We start from the raw sequence: 18,974 nt of genomic DNA, 5'->3' as shown, positions 1-18,974 counted from the left end.
TCGCTGCCTTTCACGTTTTCCTCTCCAAGACTTAAAAGCAGGAGGGGCAGCGGATCCTGAAGGATACTCGGTGTGAAGGGCACCGGGCTTACCAGACAAAAAGCCTCCAGGCCGCCCACGAGCACGGTGCAGGACTGTGCCAAAGTCCTCTGGCAGTTCTCCTTCGCCTTCATCGGTCTGCGGGGTTAATTCTAGGTACGCAAGAAATCCTGCTGACAGCAGGAAGGTTTTGTAACGCTTGGCTTTTTCTCTGCGAGCGAAAGGTCTCACAGGAGTCTTCCTGTTGCAAAACGAAATCAGAAAGAGATGGCTTTGAAAGGTTTGTGTCCGAATCAGCCCCAGCCCATCGGCAGCGGGTGAGGAGCTGGTGTCCAGCCGTGCTCTGCCAGGTCCCCTGGGGCAGCAGCGGGTGCTGGGGGAGCTGCAGGTGGGGCAGCAGCGGCCGAGCTGTTGGCGGGAGGTGAGGCGAGCTCAGAGCACACGAAGTGGCTCCGAGAAACCACTTGGGGGTGCCAGCTCTGCAGTTTCCACCAACTTAAAAGCTTTCCTGGAGCGGCTCCAGAGGTTACTTTGGAAATGAGTCCGGGCAAGTAGAGAGAATATCCTGTGCTGCCATGACTTTGAAGGATCCCTCGCGTGTCCTTTAATGTGGATGCCATTTTTAAATATGTTACAGCAGGCTTTGCTCCCTTATGTTTCGCCGCCTTAGTTACATTTGTACCTGCTTGGGAAGAGGGCTGGGAAGGTACGTGTAGCAACCACAGAAAATTAACGGGTCTCAACAAGTGCCGCGAAGCAGTCGGTCCCACCACTGACCTGTCCAAGCCTGAGCCGTTCCTATCCAGCACCTCTCCCAGACCAACCTCTCCTCTATTGAAAATCACATCCTCATTCACATGCTGATGTGTTGCTGTTGCAGGGAGTGTCTTTAATTTTATCTCTTTATTTTCCTGCTGCCTTGCGAACAGGTACACGCAGCTGGGGCAGCGATTCGTTTTCAGTGTCCCTTCCACCTCCTAAACAGCCCTTGAGAGGGAAGGGGACAGCACGTGCTCAAGGAGGGGAGCCCCGGCCAGATGACTTGGGGTACGTTTGCTCCACGAGGCAGAGCCAGGAGGAAAAGCACCTTGCTTTGTTGTTTTACTTTGGATTTTTGCACTGCACTGGCTTGTCAGTAGCAGCTCCCAGCGATCTGTGCTTCTGGCACGGTAACGTGAGGGCAGCACGCTGTCCGTAACAGTGCTGCTGGAATAGTGTGGAAAGAAAAAGTGCGACCAAAACTAACGACTCCGCAACGTGAATTCCTGACGGAGGAGGTGGACTGTAACCGGGACACTACTGTAGAGTTGTAAAGCAAAATACATGCCGAAATTCCCTTTGAAATGGAAATTTGGAGCCCATGCCAGCTCCGCTCCAGGCTCTGGATCCTCGGCGTTACACAAGCCAGAGCTTGGGACGCCTGCGAGCCGCTCTCAGGCGGACGCTTGGCGCGCGGACGGAGCCGCTGGCGAGCCGAGGGGCGGCGTGGGTCGGTGTGCCCCAACGCCACCGGGGTGTCACCCTGCGGGAAGGCTGCGCCTGAGACCTTCCAGTCTGCTTTGAGAGGGAGGGAGGAGGGGTTTAATACAGAAACTGGACCCTACGTGTTTTCATTCTGATCCTTAAAACCACACTGAAGTTGAAAGGAGCGTTGGCAGCGATGTTAGACTGGAAATGAGAACACTGCAAGCGGGCAAGCTGTGGCACGACAGGCTCCTCCAGCTGCCTTGTTACTGCTCTGTTTGTTTGTGTTTTTTCTGTAAATGTGCTGTTCAGTGAATACTTCTGTGAGAGCCTACAAGAGACAACGGTGATGGGATCAGCTGTGATCCCCGCTGCTGGGGCATGAACATGTCTCGAGCACGTGTGGTCCTCACTGCGCATCCCCGGGGCCCTTCCTGGGACCTCAAACGTTCGGGTTTGGCCCCACATGCTCGGGGTTGAAGCCTGGCAGGAGGACCTGATGGACGCGTTGCATCCGGGCAGGCTCTGGGGAGGCAGGCAGTAAATTCAGATGGGCCAAGCAGGAGGCGCAGCGTGCCCTGAGCCGCTTTTACCGTGGGAAGCCTCCCAAGGAGGAGCGCGGGAAGGCCGTGCCCCCCTTGCCCTGCTTTCCCAGCGGGTCAGCCGGCTTTGCCCTGCTCCTGGCTCCCTTGGCAAATTCCTCAGGAGCCAGTGAGCCCAGCACGGGCTGGCCTCTCCGCCTCCGCTCCCTGCTCCCAGCCCCAGCAGGTGCCGGTGCGAGCCCTGCGATGTGGCTCCAGCTCTGTCCTGGCAGCTGCAGGGCTCGGGCACGGCACGCGGCGTAAAGCAGGCTGGGGTCGTCCCCGTTCCCGAGGAGGGACAGCGGGGGCAGGCGGGAGCAGAGGCAGCTGGCGAGCGCTCCTCCGAACAAATATTTAGCATTTTTATGTGCCTGTGTCTGGGGGCTGTGGAGCCAGGCTCACATTGCCCAGAAACGTCTGTTTTCTCAGCTCATTCCAGAGGCGGCCGCTCACCCAGGCTGCTCTGGCAAGGGGCAAAGTCTGCAGGGCTTCAAGCACAGGTCCACGGTGCCTGGGCTTGAACGTTGTCCCTGCTGGGGCCAGGACCTCGTCCCCCATCTCCTCGGCATGGGAAAAGGATGAGGACAGGCCTGAAGCACCCTCGACCCTGCGATTTCACCGTGTTCCTGGTGCGAGTGCTGGCGCTGTGGACCCAGCCTCCTCCTCACCCGCGGGGAGCCGGTGCTCTGTGGGGAGAGGCACCTTCAGCGCCCCTCGCTGCAGGAGTCAGCCAGGCCCCCTAATCACAGACATCCCTGTGCCTCCTCGCGCAGCCAGGAGCTGAACTTTGCCACCGAAGCCGCCTGCAAGCACAGCCCGTGCCCGGGACACCCCGTCCTCGCCGTGGAGGAGCGGGGCGAGAGCCAGCGCTGGCGAAGGGCCAGCGGAGCTGTGCCCGACCGTGCTCTGCACACTCCCCCCTTGGGTGCTTTGCTGCCTTGTTTTTGGGATTACAGACCCCTTTTCAGGTATGTATCCCACCTCACCAAGGCATAACGCCCGCTGCCCGAGCTGTGCGAGCTCTGTGCTGTGCCCGCACCCCGGCGTTCAGCCTGTGGCCGCACTCAGTAGCGCCTGCTCCTCGTGCAGGCACCTCGGGAGCTGCCCTTTGGGAACTTCTCCATGGGTCTGAGTGGTTTCTCAAGGGGCTGATTGTTTGTCTTCCCCTCGAGCAGGGCACTCGGGACATGCCTTGAAGTCAAATGGGTGCTTGGACCCAGTAAGTGCTGGCAGCTTGGAGCCAAGGAGATGTTTATAGTGAGGAAAACAGCTCGCTGCCATTATCGGAAGCATCTGTACCCTCATTTAATTGTCACCACGCAACGCTGCCCCGTGCTGGGAGCTACTGGCGGTGGCTTGGAGCGCGTCTTCCCCAGGGAGAAATCCTCGGCATTGATGTTAATGGCAGACCAGCCCTCGAGCTGCTCCGGGAGGTGGGATTGGAGCAGACCCTTGGGAAAAGGACACGACGGAGCCGGGGCAGAGGGCACTCTGCGGGGACAACGGGCGACACGCAGCGCCCAGCCTGGGCCCCTGCTCGCATGGCATGAGCCGGGCACATCCCAGCAGCCCGGTGCCCCCCAGGACACGGTGACAAACCGGGGGCTGAGCCCACAGGGACGGAGGCAGCGGTGAGGGGCAGCTGCAGCCCCGTGGGAAGGGGACACGGGGACGTCCGTCCCTTGCCACTTGCAAGGACAAGCGGGCAGGCCGTAGCCCTGCTTATCCCAGGCTCCGTGACAGCGCTATCTGCCCTGTGATAGCCGCGGGGCCTGGGATGCCTTCTAAAGGAGAGAAGTGACAAGTGGAGGGCCGGGGCTCCACATAGCGGGTGCGGGGGCGAGGTGGTGACGTGCCAAGCCCCAGGCGCTGGCATGTGCTGCCTGATGAGACCCAGGGCCCGCCAGCCCCGGCACGCTGCCGCCCCCAGCTGCAGCCTCTGACCCCCACACAGGGGCCCTGGCTTCTGCTGCGGGGCTTGTCCAGGAATGTGGGTGCTTTAGGAGGGACAAATAATCCCACAAATCCTGTAAATCGCCTGTGTCACTTTGGGGGACCCTGACACGGGGGACAGGAGGGCCACGCACTGATGACTGTCCTCTGGGCGAACCCAGCAAGCAGCAGGTTTTTTTTTTCCCCCTTAACCTTCTTTTTCCTAAATACTTTTCCCTCCAGTCTCTTCTCATCCTGTAATGCATCCAACTGATCCTAGGTGCCAGAAAATGTGAGAGAAAGGCGCGGAGGGGAAGGCTTCGCAGCGCCGGCCTTTCCGTGGCGTTTCCATCTGAAGGCAGCCGGGAGAGCGGAGGGGAGCCGGAGCAGGGGGAGAGGGGTGAGCCAGAGGCGAGGCAGCTGGGGGGCAGTTAGCCCTTATTTATTTCTTGCCTTCCCTTCACAGCCTCGCCGAGCTCTCTGGTTGACCTGCCCTAGGACGAGGTCCCGGCCGGCTCTCCGCCTTCTGCCGGCTTCCTGCGGAGGCGATCCCGGCCTCGCGGCCAGCTCCGGCCCGCACGGTGCTGGGGGGGCCAGGGAGCTCTGCTCACCCCGACGCCTTCCCGGCAGGGTTTCCCATCAGCAGGGCTTCTGCTGCTGAAATCCCCACGCCACGGAGCTGAGAGCACAGGGAGGGGGCACAGCTTGGGCTCCTGAGCCTCCTTGTCCCTGTCCCTTCCATGTCCCCTCCCTGTCCCTGTCCCGTGCTTGCGAGCACGGCCAGAGGAGCGGTGACCAGGGAGCCCTGCGCCGCGCCGTGCAGCTTTCTCAGCTCGTGCAGCCAGCTGGCGGCGGCGGCTTAGGAAATCCCAGGGCTGGGCTGGGTGCGACTGGAGGAAAATGGGTCACCCGCTGCCGGGGGGGACGGTGGTCCCCTCGGAGGGACGCCCCCAGCATCGTGCGAGGTGCGTGGCCCGCGGCTCCGCACCAAAAACCTCCCTGGGGCTCGTGGCTGCGGGAAGGAGGCTTTATGCCCGTTGTCAGGGAAACCCGGTGCTGCCGAGGGAGGGAAGGAGGGAGCCCCCGAATTTCTGATGTAAAAGGCAGAGCTTGGGGAGGGTGCCCCTGGTGCCACCCCAGTCACCTGTCCCCAGGGCCCGGGGCAGCCCTGCCCGCGGTGCGGGGGCACGCAGAACCTGAGCGGGGGCAGATTAAGAGGGGACAAGCTAAAGCCACTTTGCTCCTCAGCGAGCATATCCGCTTGGGATTTAGCGCATTTGCAGGCAGGGATTCACACCTTTAGGTGATTTGCCTTAAGTCCCCCCGGCCCGTGTGTGTGAAAAGCCCTCGGATGCTGCCTAAGCCTGGGGTTTTGCCTGCGGCTGCTCCGTGTGTGTGCACTGGAGGGGTGCAGCCTTCCTCCTCCTCCTCCTCCTCCCCCTCCCTGTTCTCCTCCTGCCTCCGTGGCCACCGAGGCTGGGACACCAGCTGAGATTTCCAGCTGCTACAGAGGGATTTTGACAGCAGATGCGCGAAGGCCGAGCCCTGCCCCTCCAGAGCCATCCCTCGCAGCCCCACTCTGCAGGGGGCTCAGGAGAGCTCGCACTGACGGGCCTCTGGGGGAAGTGCGGGGCCCTCCAGCCCCTGTGGGACCAGCGTGGGGACACAGGAGCATGTAGGGCACAGCGGCCTCGTGCCACAGGGGGACCAGGAGCCCACAGATCCCCGCCTGGCTGCGGTGGTCACCGGTGCCCTGGGAGCACCAGCCCCATCACGGGGATGCACGGCAGAGCCACCGCTCCGCCTGCCCCGGCCCGGGGACCCCGCTGGTGACAAAGCCGCGCGTTGTAGTGGCAGCAGCTGGGCCCGGAGTGACGGGGCCGCCTGGCCACCACCGGTCCTGACACCCCGGTGGGGCACACAGCCTCGGCAGGCGCCCGCTGTCGCCGTCCCTGGGCGCCGCTCGGCGCCGGGGTTCGCTACCCGGTGCCGTCCCCGTGCCGGGGGCCGGGCGGCTGCGCGCCAGCTGACGGCAGAGAAAGGAGGAATTATCTGAGAGCACGGAGGGGGAGAGCCGGGCTGCGGGCTGATGAATAATGCAATGGCCTGGGCTTCGCGAGCAGATTTCCTGTTTACCGGCGCTGGGCCGGGGACAAGCGAGGCTGCGGGGCCCCTCGGCGGGGCTCCCCAGGATCCCCCTCCTGCATGCGCCCGTGGCACCGCGGCGCCACGAGGCTCCCCGCGCGTCGCTCCCGTGCTGGAGGGATTTTTGACACGGCTGTTTCCACGGCAACGGAGCAAAATGGCGCGGGGAATCACTGGCAGAGGAAAGGCCCCAGGAGCATGCGGGGCCATGGGCAGCACTGCTGTGCCGTGCGGGTAAGGGAGCCCGGGTGGGAAGACGTGCGGCGCTCCATGCCTCGCCTGCCTGCCGCCGGCGTTATCTCTGCTCTCGCCCTCGTCTCCCCGTCAAGGTCTCCCGTCTTGTGCCCCTCCTGGCTGCTTCATCTCTGCCTTTCCTGGTTATCCCACCCAGAAAAAACATGCCTAAGGTGGCCCCGTGCACGCACAGCGCTTTGCAGGGCGGGGGGGCTGCTCCCTGCGCCCCCACATTCCCACCGCAGGGGCACCGGGGTGGTGGTGGTGACCTTGCCCCGTCCATCCCCGCGCCCTGACCAGCGTGTGGCCGGGCGGGGGTCCTGGAATTGCCCCCAGGGAAGGGGCCAGGCCCCCCCCCCCCGTTTCCCCCACGCTCTCCCCAGCACCCCCCGGGCTGGGGGTCGGGGGCTGAGCCCGCGGGAGCCCCGCTCAGCGCGCACCTGCCGCGCCGGGGCCGTGCCGAGCCAAGCCGAACCGAGCCGAGCCGTGCCAAGCAGGGGCGCTGCGGGCAGCCCCGCCCCGGTCCCCCCCCGGCGGCAGCGCGGCCAATGGGCGGGGGCCGGGCGGAGCGGGGCGCACGGCTCGGCTCGGCTCGGCACGGCTCGGCTCGGCTCGGCTCGGCACGGCACGGCTCGGCACGGCTCCGCTCCGCTCCGCTCCGCTCCCCAGCCATGGCATCCAAGTGCCCCAAGTGCGACAAGACCGTGTATTTCGGTGAGCGCCCCCCCGGGGGTCCCCGCTGCATCCCCAGGTCCCCCCGGCCCGGGGCGCATCCCCGCCCGGCTCCCCCCCCCCGCCGAGCTGCGGGATGCTGCCGGTGGTCCCGGGGCGGGTGGCACTGGGGGGTTGGGGGGGGTTGGTGCTGGCACCCCCCGGGTTGGAGGTGGCGAAGCTTGGGGAGAGGGGTCCCGGGCGCGCCGGGTGCGCCCACCGCCGGGTGCTCCGCATGGGGGGGCTGCGGGGGGGCGTCCCGGTGTCCGCAGGGCTGGGGGTGGCCCGGGGGGAAAATGGGCCCGGGGGGGGCGGGTCCGGGTGCTGGGGTCCCTCGGTGCGGGGCAGCAGGGGGTGGCAGGTGCAGGCGTGCCCGACCCCGGCCAATTTGCTCCCTGCGACACCGGGGCCAGGTGTGCGCCCCCCCCTTGCCCCCCCCGGCTGGGTGAGGCAGCCCGCATTTTGGGGGTTCTCCGGTGTGTCCCCAAAGGGTCAGGGCTTGGGGTTCTGCCTCGGTGTGCCCGGGGTGGGGTGGCGGCCGGCTGGGGGCAATGGGGTCTCTGCTAGGCGTCTCACTGCGGGGGGGTTTGGGGGTGCCACCTGCCCGTGCCCCTCCCTGCCCGTTGCCCTCCCGGGCACCAGGGCCCGGCCCCCAGCACGTTTGGTTGGGGAGGAATCCCGAAGGGAGCTGGAGGTGCCCGGGCGTTTGAAGCACCGGCAGCTTTCATTCCTTTCCAGCCATCTCCAAGTAAACACAGAGAAATAGGAATTTGCTGTCTTCCTCCTTTAAATAAACCTATTTGTGTGGGGGTGGGAACGGCTCGGCCTCTGGGATGTCCTGCCTCGTGTGAATCTTTTCCTTTTTAAGCAGAAAATAGCCCGTCTGTCCGGCCAGCTGGGCACGGCCGGCCCGGGGTCAGAGCGGCTCCTCCTGCCCCGCCGGAGGCAGCCTGCCCGTGCAGGAGGGGACGCGCCAGGGCGATGGCCGGGGGGACACGGAGCTGCTCCCTGGGTGTGTGCCGCCCTCCTCCCTCCCGCAGCTCCCCGGAGATGGCCAGGACACCCCTGTGCAGGTCCTGGTTGGCTCCCCCGGTCCTGTCCCCCTCGGGGACACCCAGGGTGGCAGGAGGGAGGTGGCCGCTGCCACGATGGGGCGGTGACACCGTCCCCCCCGGCACCCCGTGGGAGAGCGTGGGGAGTGAGTCAAGGCGGGAGCTGGCCAAAAAACTTCTCCTCGGTCGGTGTTGAAATAGGCTGGAGCGCGTCCCCGCTGACGTCTTCGGCTTTTCCTCGAGGAACCGCCCAGGCTCCCACAGAATAAACCCGTGTGGGTTTATTCAGTGCATGGGAAGTGAGCAAAACCTCTGTGCCAGCTGTCTTGGGGGCTGGGATGAGATGGAGTAGGGGACGAGGCCGGCAGCGGGCAGGGGTTACCCCCAGTAGGATCCCGCCACGGGGCTTTGGGGTGCTCCTCGGCTGCCCCTGGCAGAGCAAGGAGCCCCTCTTATAAAGCCCCGCTTGTCCAGGAGCACGGCCCCACGGTGCTGAATGAACGCTGGCAGCCCGGGCTTCTTGGATGCCTGGCATTGTAGCCTGGGGTCACGTGCGAGAAATGCCACCGCGTCCCGCTCCGGCCCTGCGCAGTCGTCCTGCGGGATGCCGCCCGCTGGCTGAGCGGCTGACCAAACCAACGGTAATTGGTACCGGTGGAAAACTAATTTCCAGCCCGCCTGTTGCTTCGAGCTCCCTGGAAAAATCCAGCAGACTCCTCCCTGTAGTCAGAAGGATGTGGGCGTTTCCTGAGCTGCAGAATGAGCTTTTATTCTTTAAAAAGCATAGGGAAATATAAAAATAGTTTGCTGGCTTTTTTTCTATTTTTTTAAGCGCGTTCAGATCTGCTCGCCGCTGTTTCCAGTAGGACCGGGCTGCTCGGCCAACCTTTCCCCTTTTGGGGCCGGCCCCGTACGCGCGCGGCGGCCGCTCGCTGCTCCCACGCTGGCAGGTGCCGGAGGGACTGGTGTATCCTGGAGCCAAAGCGCTGCAGATTTCCTGAGCTCCCTTTTGTGCTCCCAGCCTTAAATGAGTTTTGCAGGGTCCCCCGGCTGCGCGGGCCGGGAGCCGTGACCGAGCCTTTCCGCCTCCCTTCCTGCCCTTTTCCCAGGGATGGTCGGGACGGCGGCGCGGGAAGCTTCCTGTGTTCCCGCGCGGCGATTCCCGAGCGCGAGGCACCCGAAAGCCCCGGGGACAACACGGGTACGTGGGTGTGGGTGCGAGCCAGCCTTGCTCGGAGGGGCTCGCCGCCGCCGCCAGCCTCGTGGCTCGGAGGCATGGCTACGGCGTGCCGGGGTGCTCACCCCGCTGAGCCCGAGCAGAAATCCAAGCTGCAGAAGCCACCCCGCAATTAATAAGTAACCGCCGTCCTTGGGCCAGGCGCTGCTCGTTCCAGTGGGCAGCCAGCAGAGGCAGGAGGGCTTTATTTCCACCCGGCACCTAACAAAGGGGCCGCTCTCCGAGCGCGGCACAGCCTCCCGCAGGGAGCGCGCAAAACGTGAACGGAGGGCGCTGCGGCTCCTGGCTCCCGGCGCAGGGCCCTGCCGGGGGCAGGATGGGGCTGTGGGGAGCTGAGGGATGGGCTGATGAGCGTGAGCCGTTCCCGCAGGGAAACAGCGTGAGCTGTAGGAATGAACCCTGGGAGGGAGGGCGGGAGCGAGGTCCCTGCCTCTTGGCTCTGGCGCGCGGTAAATGCACGGCTACCGCGTGGTGCGGAGCTGTGGACGTGTCCCTGTCCCCTGGGCAGGCTGGTGGGGGTGACCCGAGCCTCTGTGCTGCCCCTTGAGCACGGAGGGTGGGGACCGGGCCAGCTCGTGCTCGGTGCGAGCTCCCCGTGCTCCATCCACCCTCATGGTCCCCGGTAGCAGCCCGCGGATGGGGAGAAGTGGCAGGACCGGGGAGGGGGAAGGAAAGGAGAGGAAAGGCGGAGCAGGAACGCCCAAGCGAGAGGTAATGGAAAATCTGTCTCTGTAACATTACGATCAAATACAGAGAGCAGGGCGTGTGCCGTGGTGCCGCTTCCAGCTGCGGTGGGGTGGCAGTGCCCATGCCACGGGGCAGGGAGGTTGGGGGACAGGTCCTGGGGCGTGCTGCGGGGCAGCTCTGGTGCTGCAGCTCGCAGGGAGGTGCCGAGCATCCCCTGCCACCTGTGTTAATGCTGTGTTGCCACAGGCCTGGCCCGAGCCCCTGGGGCACCAGTGGGACAGGGAGGCAAGAGGCTCAAGGAGAGGCTGGGTGTGCAGCCTGGCATGGGAAGGGATGGGGAGCTGCTGGCAAACAGGAGCAGCCAGGTGCACGCAGCCTCTGCCTGAGTCCAGAGAGGAAAATCTGCACAGTGGGAACGGCAGCACCGAGCTGTGCCCGCGCAGAGCAGAGCCGTGGGGCTGTGGGCATGGCATGGGCACGGCTGCTCCTGCATCGCCCCAAGGCCTCGGAGCCAGACACGGGCCAGGAAACTCTCATCCTCCCAGCGCTGCCCGTCACAGATCGTATCAGCGCACGGGAGGCACGCGGTGCTCTGGACCAGCAGTTACCCAGGAGAGGTTGTGCCTGTGTGCCTGCCCGGGCTCACCCTGTGCACTCTGCCTGTTATTCACCATTTTGTGGCGACGCAGGGCCCCGAGCAGAAGGAGCGAGGCTGGCAGAAGGCAGACAAAGGCAGAAGGTGCTTTCTATCCAGTCGCGTCCCCTGGGAGTCACAAGCTCGGGGACTCGGGGTATGGATGCCAGGAGCTTGCTGGAGCTCCCGCAGGCAGCGCGTATCTCTCTGGCTCGGAGAGAGCTCCAGCCGCCCCTGCCGCTTGCTGCCTCCACCCCGGGGCAGAAGGAAATGGCCTCGCAGGGGAGCAGCCACGTTTGGCACGCTGCTGCAGCGGCCGCTCTTGTCCCAGCTGTGCTGCGCCAGGGCTGTGTGGCCGCCCTGCTCCCCGGGGGGGTCCCTGCGTGGCGGGGCTGCGCCGTAGCAGGAAAGCAGCTGATTGCTGGGGCTTGGCCCTGGCTGGAGGAAAGGAGCGGCGCGGAGCATCCCTAGGGGCTGCAGCTCGGCTGCACGGTGATGCCTGGTTGTGTATCCCGGTGACCCAGGGGAACGTGCCTGCAGGAGCACTGCCGGTGCCCTCCCAGCACCGGCTTTTATCTCTCTCTTTTTTTTTTTTTTCTTGTAATTCTCCTTTGTGCCTGCGACCGCTTTGAAGCGCATCTGCGGTCGGTCTGACAGCATGACAGCGTCCCTCTCTCCTCCAGGGGTGCCTGTCGCTGGGTCCCCGCGGGGATTTGGCATCTCTGTGGCTGAGCTGGGCTTTGTCCGCGCAGGGAGGCGATGGGATGGACGGGCCCCGCTCGTTGGCACGCACCCTGCCACCTTCCTGGCGAGGCAGAGCTGATGGCAGCCCGTGGAAAGGCCTGGGCGAGGGCTCAGCACCCAGGCCCACGCGGGGAGAGGGACGCTCCTTCCCCGTTCCCATCCCAAAAAGATGCGTGCTCTGCTCGCCCACGCCGGCTGCCTTGCCCGGGCACGGCGGGTAATTAAGGGATGAGCCGCGGTGTCTCGGGGTGGAGCTCCCCCAGCAGCCCGGGGAGCGGCCCCATCCCAATCCTTGCTCCATCTGCCTGGGCTCCGGGGTGGGATAGGATGTGCCGGCGAGCGTCCGGGCGTCCCCGGGGGAGCCAGCTGGAAAATCGCAGTGGGAAGGGAGGGGAGGGAAGGCCGCGGGCTGGCTCCCAGGAGCAGAGGCAGCGGCTCTGCCTGGTGAGCGCGGAGGCGCCGGAGGCAGCCAGGTTCCCACCCTCGCCCCGAGTCCCGCTGCCAGCGGGCTCAGCCTGCCGGCGCCCGCCCACGGCGGGGCTGATAACCAGCAGACAGCGCCGGTCCTGCAGCCCTCCCAAATCCCGGGGGGTGCCTGGGATGTGGATAGCGGGGGGCAGCGGGCGCCTGGATTCCCTCCGTTCCCTGCGTGGGGACGGAGCCGTGCCGCAGCAGTGTGCCACGCCACGGGGCACGGTGAGGGGCCGGCGTCCTGCAGCCGGGCGCCTCAAAGCCCATGGTGGGGGGTCCCGGGGGTCCCCGCCGTGTCAGGGGATGAGGCTGGAGGCGTCGTCACCGGAGCTGATGCAACCGCGGAGCAGCCGTGGCTGGGTGACAGGAAATCTGGCCGCTGGAGCTTTCTCTCCGCAGTGATTTATGGGGCAGCGCAAACACAAACGGGACGCCGCTGCCCTGGAAATGGGCTGGGCTGGCTCCAAGCTGTTTCCTCTGCCCGGGGTGAACAATGCAGCCCGAAAGCCGCCCCGGCTGAGCGGGGTCTGAGCGCCTGGCTCTGCTCCCTGTCCCCTGGGAGCCTTTGTTTGCGGCCAGGGGACATCTGACCAACCTCTGGGCAGCCTGACAGGGGGCTCAGCGTTTCTACACGAGGACAAGGGGTGGCCCCGGTGGCTCCCGGGATGTCCCCATGTGCCAGGAGCAGGACAGTGCACTGAGCCACCTCGTCCCTCCTGCCCCGTCCCCTGCCAGGGGCTGCAGGTGCCTGCGAGGTCTGGGGAGCAGCAGGGTTTTACAGCTGCCTGAGATGTTCGCGGGGGTGAATCTCATCTCCCAGGGCCAGGAAGGAGGTCGCGTGGGCCACAGCCAGCTGTAAGTGCCATGGCCTCTGCAAAACACTGCTGGGAGTTTCCTCCTGCGGCTCCTTGCTTTGCACCGGGGGTGCGACGGGGCGGAGGTGACGCAGCCGAAATGGCCTGGCTGTGCAGCCACTGTGACAAAGCCGAGCGGCTCTTTGGCCCCAAGCCTCTGGCTCGGCTTTCAGCCGGTCACGCTCCATTTCCCTCCCAGGGGAGGCTGCCCTGTGTGCCGGGGAGGAACGGGCAGCAGCAGTGCATCCCACCGCCCTCTCCTGCACCGGGTTCAGCCCAGCAGCGTGGTCTCGCACGTGACCCACGTGCCACCAGGGCATTTGTCCGCTCACCGTCACCGCGAGGCCAAATTCAGTTCAGCCCCTGCAGCCTGCTGAGCCCACGCGGGGATACCCGGGGCTCGTGCTGGCCCCGCTGCTGCTGCGCACGCAGAAAGCCCCGGGCCGGCAGGGAAGCGTCTCCTTTGTGTGCCGCCCCTTGTGACCCGCGTGCGGCCGAACCCGGGGCTCCAGCAAATTTCTGTCTGCGTGAGAAGCCTGCTGACCCCGCCGGGGATTTTGGTTGCGCAAAGCCTGCCTGCTCCTGCCTCCTGCTCGCTGCAGAAGCTCCTCTTGCTCGGTCACGGTTTGGAGACGCTTCGTTTGGAGACAGCCCATGCTTCCCTTGGGGTGCTCTGCCTTTACCTCTGCGGCTCGCCCGCCGCCCTGCCTCGCACCGGGGCTGATGTTTGGGGTGCTGAGGGCAGTTATTTCGGCTTATCTTGGTGCTGCGGCGTGCCCCGGGCGCAGCTGTTTGCCCTTGGAGGAGGGCGGCTCTTGAAGCCAGGACCTGCCCACGGAGCTCTTGGCCTCCAACTTGACCTGATGCAAGCTGGAGACGTTTGCTGAAGCCCTTTTTATTGGGGGGGAAGGGTGCTGGAAAACAGGCCACCATGGAGGAGGTGTTCCTGCAGAGCAGGGCCGAGCTTCGGTTGCACTTTTATTTGCTCGTTAAATATTTTATTTGGCCCTTACGACTTTGTTTTACAGAGGCTTTAATGGGATGGTGCTGCTTTCCAGCTGCCTGCGCGTGTGTGCGAGGGGCGGGAGGGCGCGAGGTGACACCCCGACCCCTGGAGCGGGGTGGGGAGGAGGTGGGGGCTGTGGGGGGAGATACAGAGAGCAGCAGGGCTCGGGGAGGTGCATGGTGCCTGCCTGAGTGCTATTCACAGCGTGGAGAAAGGGTCCCACAAACCATGGTGGTCCCCCGGGCCCGCAGAGGAATACGGATGGGGGTGTGGGATGAGGTCCCTGGAGCTGTGCAGCAGGGATAGCCAGAGGAGGTGCATTTGTGGAACCGGTCTCAAAGCGTTTTCCCTCCCTGAACGGGATGCTTTGAAGCCGTTCCTGGTGCCTGCAGCCAGTCGCTCCGCAGGTGCGCAGGGACCGTGCCCGGTACCCATCTGCACGTCGCACCCGTGCACCCACAGACGGGTGTCTTCCAGGGCCAAAATCCGTCCTGGGTGACTCCGGGGGCCGTCTGCCATCCCGTCCTCCCAGCCGGAGGCACGGCAGCCGAGGCATGAAAATGAGCAGGAGCCGGCGGGGCCGGCGCGACGGGCCGGGTGGGGCCGGGTGGGCATGGCAACTCCAAATATTTGAATGGAGCAGGGCCGCGCGGGGTAACGCGGCAGCAAAAATAGACACGGGGAGTAGGAAGGAACGTGCTACTGCTGCCGGAGCAGCGTGCTGGGGAGGGCGGCTGTGCCACGACAGAGCTGTCACCCCGGGGATGCTGGGCCTGCAGCGAAGCGGCCAGCGTGCACGGCGAGGGAAGGGGGTGCGAGCACATCGGTGGGGCAGCCCTGCACCAAACGCAGCCCCTCTCGTGCCCGGGTTTGTGCGGAGGTGCCAGGCAGTCGCTCACCCGCTCTCTCGTGTCTCCCCGCAGCCGAGAAGGTCTCCTCCCTGGGCAAGGACTGGCACAAGTTCTGCCTGAAGTGCGAGCGCTGCAACAAGACCCTGACCCCGGGCGGGCACGCCGAGGTAAGAGCTGCTGGGGGTGAAGTGGGGAGGCAGGAGCAATGGGGTTGGGGCCAAACCCAACATCCTGCCCTCGTCCTGCAGCCCACAAGCCCTTCCCTTGGCATGTAATCAGCGCCGGAGGGGCCCAGGGCTCGCTGTGCCTCCGTGTGGCCTTGCCCGTGGTGCTGGCACCCACCAGACCCGCGAGCATCTCCGCTCACAGGCCCCGGAGGAAGGAATGGAGGAAGGGGAGCCGCCGCCCCAACCGGGGAGCCGCTTGCCTTCCCTGCGCAGCTACTAATGCAGCTAAAAAAGCCCCGAATCCATTTAAAATGTAAATATTTGGAGAAGCTGAAGCAGCAGGGGCTGTGCCAACACGCCAGGGGGGAACTGATGGACTCTCCTGGGTTCTCCAGTGCCCCGGGGAGGGGGAAGTCCCAGGAACCAGTTTGGGGAAGGTGCCCGACGCCGTGCCCAGCGAGGACCGGCGCCTGGGAGCATGATGGTGCTGTGACGGCAGGTGCTGAGCCCTCGGAGCAACTGTGTTTGCCTCGTGTGGCTCCCCGCCGCGACACGCCGTGCCCCGGATCTCGCACGGTGCCTGTCATGCCAAAGTGTCACCAGCTCCTTAGCGGCGCAGCTGAGGGGCAGCTGGTGGCAGCAGGGACAGCCGTGCCGGCCGGGGACGGGCAGCGAACGGGGCTGTGAGCCCCCGGCCCTGTAGGGGAGGCTGGGTCCATGTTTCGGGTTGGGTTAAGGCCACGAATTTGCCTTTTCTCCATATAAGGCCGGATTCTGCTCCGGGGGGACGGCAGCCAAGCCCCCAGTGACTGTGCCGAGAGCAGGATTTGGCCCTTCCCAGCTTTTTCCCCCCCAAAGCCAGCTTGTTTGGCCAGGTTGGGAAGGTGTCGCGGGGAGACCGGCTAAATGTTTACCCTCCCTTCCGACACGGAGTGCTCTGAGGACGCCGATATTTTTGCCTAGCAGCTGCTTGCTCCCAGGCAGCTGCCCGCTGGCCTGCCCAGCTCCGAGCCCTCTCCCTCTGCACAGCTGCACTGGGAGGGGCGCGGGGAAGGGAATGAAGGGGCTGCGCTCACTTTGCTCCGTTACCTCCCTCTCCGGCGGCTGGAGAAGATTCTTCTCACCCAGCCCTGCCACCCTGCTTGTTTGGGCACGGCGCGGTTGTTTTGCAGCGGAGGGGACAGAGGGCAGGGGCATGGGACAAAAAGCAGGGCTGTGACACTGGGCCTTGTGAAAGCCTGCGGCCAGCGGTGCAGAGGGACAAACGCTCTTTCTTTTCTCTTGGCCTCGGTTCCAGTGGCCCGTGAGAAGCCGCTGCTGGAGCTGCACGCCGTTATCTGGGGCCCTGGCAGCCCCAGCCTTTCCCCTCCGCCGGCGGCTCTCGTGGGCGGCCGCAGGGGAGAAGGGCCCTGGTGCTTATCGCCCGCTTCGTGCCTTCCTCTGATAGCCGGCCCCAGCCGATAGCGGGGCCGATAGCGGGGCTGATGGCAGCGGGGCTGGGACCGGTGCCCACATGGGGCCTCTGATCTCGGGCCAAGCGAGGGGCACAGCAGCGAGGCTGGAGGTGAAGCTGAGCAGAAGCCCTCTCCTGGCCTTGCCAGGGTGTGTGGAGATGTCCCGGGGCCGCGCAGGGGGTGGGATGGAGCTGGTGATCAGCTGGATCGGTGCTCAGCTGGTGATCACCGCCCAGCACCCTAACACCCCTCTCTCCCCAGCATGACGGGAAGCCCTTCTGCCACAAGCCCTGCTACGCGACGCTGTTCGGCCCCAAAGGTACGTCTGGGCTCTGCTCGGGGCTGCTGGGGGGGCTGCTCCCCCCAGCCTCGTCTGCTCCCATCCCCACGGCCCTAAAAAGCCCCAGGAGTCGGGCTGGTGTGGGCTGAAGCGGTCCCAAACCTGCAGAAACTCTGAAAAGGGATAGGAGAAGGAGGGATCAATCCTGACAGCAGTCAGTCCTGACAGCTGTCTCTCTCTTTTATTTTTTTAATTAAAAAAGAGACAGTTTTCCATTCAAACAGAAGGTGGAGTCACTCTCCCATCCCAAACACAGCTGCAGAAAGCCTGGGTCAGGAGAAAGCAAGCTGGGGCCGAGGCTCTGGGGCTCATCAGGGACAGGGGTGCCCAGGGGAGGTGGGACGGGGCCGGGCGGAGGATGGAGACCCCCGGGAGGCTCTGGGGACGCTGCAGCCTCTCTGTCCCCCTGCACAGGGGTGAACATCGGTGGCGCCGGGTCCTACATCTACGAGAAGCCGCAGATCGAGGGGCAGACCGCCCCGGGGCCCATCGAGCACCCGGTGAAGGTGGAGGAGAGGAAGGTGAACGCCGCGCCGCCCAAGGGACCCAGCAAAGGTGAGGGGTGGGGGGCATGGACAACAGGGGTGTTCAGCTGGGTGCTGGCCGGGGTGTCCCACACTTGTGTCCCCTTGTCTTCCAGCCTCCAGCGTCACCACCTTCACCGGGGAGCCCAACATGTGCCCGCGCTGCGGCAAGAGGGTCTACTTCGGTAAGGCTGCGAGCGGGCGCTGGGCGGTGTGTGGGCTCCACAGGACCCCTGGGGCACGGGGGGTCTAGGAGGGGGGGGTCTGGGGTCTGTATACACGGAGGTGAGGTCCCTGTGGGGCATTCTGGCCACCCCCTGCGTGTTGGTGACCTGTGTGGGTGACCGTCCCTGCTTGTCCCCGCTGCAGCCGAGAAGGTGACCTCGCTGGGGAAGGACTGGCACCGGCCCTGCCTACGCTGCGAGCGCTGCAGCAAGACGCTGACCCCCGGGGGCCACGCCGAGGTGAGGGCAGCCCCATCGGGCCCCCACGCTGCAGGGGCCCCGTGCCGAGCCGTGCTGTGCCACCACGAGAGGGCAGAGCGGCTCGACGCGTCCCGAGCCGCGTGTCCCCGCGGGTGACGCGTTTGTCTCTTTGCCTGGTACAGCACGACGGACAGCCCTACTGCCACAAGCCCTGCTACGGGATCCTCTTTGGGCCGAAGGGTGAGTGCTGGGGACGCAGGACTGGGGGGACGCCAACATGCATCCCACCCGTATCCTCACCCCCACGCGTGTCCCTCCTTGCAGGTGTCAACACCGGAGCCGTGGGCAGCTACATCTACGACAAAGACCCCGAGGCGAAGAACCAGCCGTAGGGCAGCCCCCTGCCCGCCCGCTCGGTGCCCCCGCACTAACCTCCCGCTCGTAGAAGTAGCTGGAGCGGCCCTTCGCCTCGGAGCTGTGCTCTCTCTGCTGTCTCTACTGCGGGCAGGACGGCCCTGCCCTCCGGGTTATATATCATAGTCTCTAATATAAGCTTCAATGTTTAAAGGCAAAGGTTGAAGGCGGCTCTGCTCGTCCCCAATGCGCTCTGCCCTCCTCTCCCTGCCTCTATCCACCCCCCTCAGCGCAGGAGGCAGCTTTGTGGCTGTGTAGCATCCCGCAGCATTCAGGGATGCCATCACCGGTGACACCCACGTCCCCTAGGGGCTCTGGTCTTCCCAAGCTGCATGCCCAGCTCCAGCAATCGAGGGGCTGGCACCTCCCTGTGTCCCCATCCTTGCACCCCCAGGGCATCCCCATCCGTGCACCCGTGCTCTGCTGCGGGGCCCAGCTGCTCCCCACGTCTGGGGGCAGAGCGCATTGGGCTCGCGGCTCGGCTGGGCGGCGTGGCCCCCGCCTGCCTCCCCGAGCCCGAGGTTTCTCATCGTGGTTGTTTATTTATAAGTTGTTGTAAGTGTGCTCCTCGCCGCGGAGAGTGGCGCCGCCTGGGTCTCGCCCCGTCCCCCGCACGCACGCCCAGCCCCGCTGCTTGCGCTGCCCACCAGGCCGGGCCCTGCGGCGCCAGCACCATGCGCTCCCCGGGCTCCCAGAGTTTTGTTATTTGCTGACAATAAAGGTTTTGAGAGATGTGGTGTGCGGCTGAGCTCTGGGGGTGCCCTCCTGCCCCGGTCTGTTCCTCGTGGGGCAACACGGAGCGGCCCCAGCCTGTGCCGGGGCGGTGGGGCTGGAGCCCCAGGGGCACCCTGGCATGGCCTGGCTGGAGGCAGGAGCAGAGCAGGTTTGTCACTTAGTGCTGCTAGAGCCCACCGCACAACACGGCTGGAGTCCAGGGCTTTCTTCCTTGTTTTCCTTGCAAAGGAAGCATGCCCCGTCGCGTGTTCCCCACCGTGCTGCTGTCCCACA

At 65.3% G+C, this 18,974-nt stretch overlaps 1 protein-coding gene across 2 annotated transcripts; it reads left to right on the top strand.

Annotated features, from left to right (window-relative positions):
- Positions 1-6,952: 6,952 nt before the first annotated feature.
- Positions 6,953-18,698, top strand: CRIP2 (cysteine rich protein 2). 2 transcript variants are annotated; one of them, XM_048080303.2, is made up of 8 exons: positions 6,953-7,109; positions 14,715-14,809; positions 16,525-16,582; positions 17,018-17,158; positions 17,244-17,312; positions 17,497-17,591; positions 17,735-17,792; positions 17,877-18,698. In XM_048080303.2, exons 1-8 carry the CDS (start codon positions 7,067-7,069, stop codon positions 17,942-17,944), a joined length of 627 nt encoding a protein of 208 aa, XP_047936260.2. In that variant the 5' UTR covers positions 6,953-7,066; the 3' UTR covers positions 17,945-18,698. The 2 variants fall into 2 exon arrangements, with proteins under 2 accessions (XP_047936260.2, XP_066857459.1); XM_067001358.1 differs by lacking the exon at positions 6,953-7,109 and adding an exon at positions 12,789-13,453.
- Positions 18,699-18,974: the final 276 nt, after the last annotated feature.

Source organism: Anser cygnoides, chromosome 8, assembly GCF_040182565.1.
Source record: "Anser cygnoides isolate HZ-2024a breed goose chromosome 8, Taihu_goose_T2T_genome, whole genome shotgun sequence".
Lineage (NCBI taxonomy): Eukaryota > Metazoa > Chordata > Aves > Anseriformes > Anatidae > Anser > Anser cygnoides.
The sequence above is the reverse complement of the archived record's forward strand: the minus strand, read 5'-3'. Positions and strand labels throughout refer to the sequence as shown.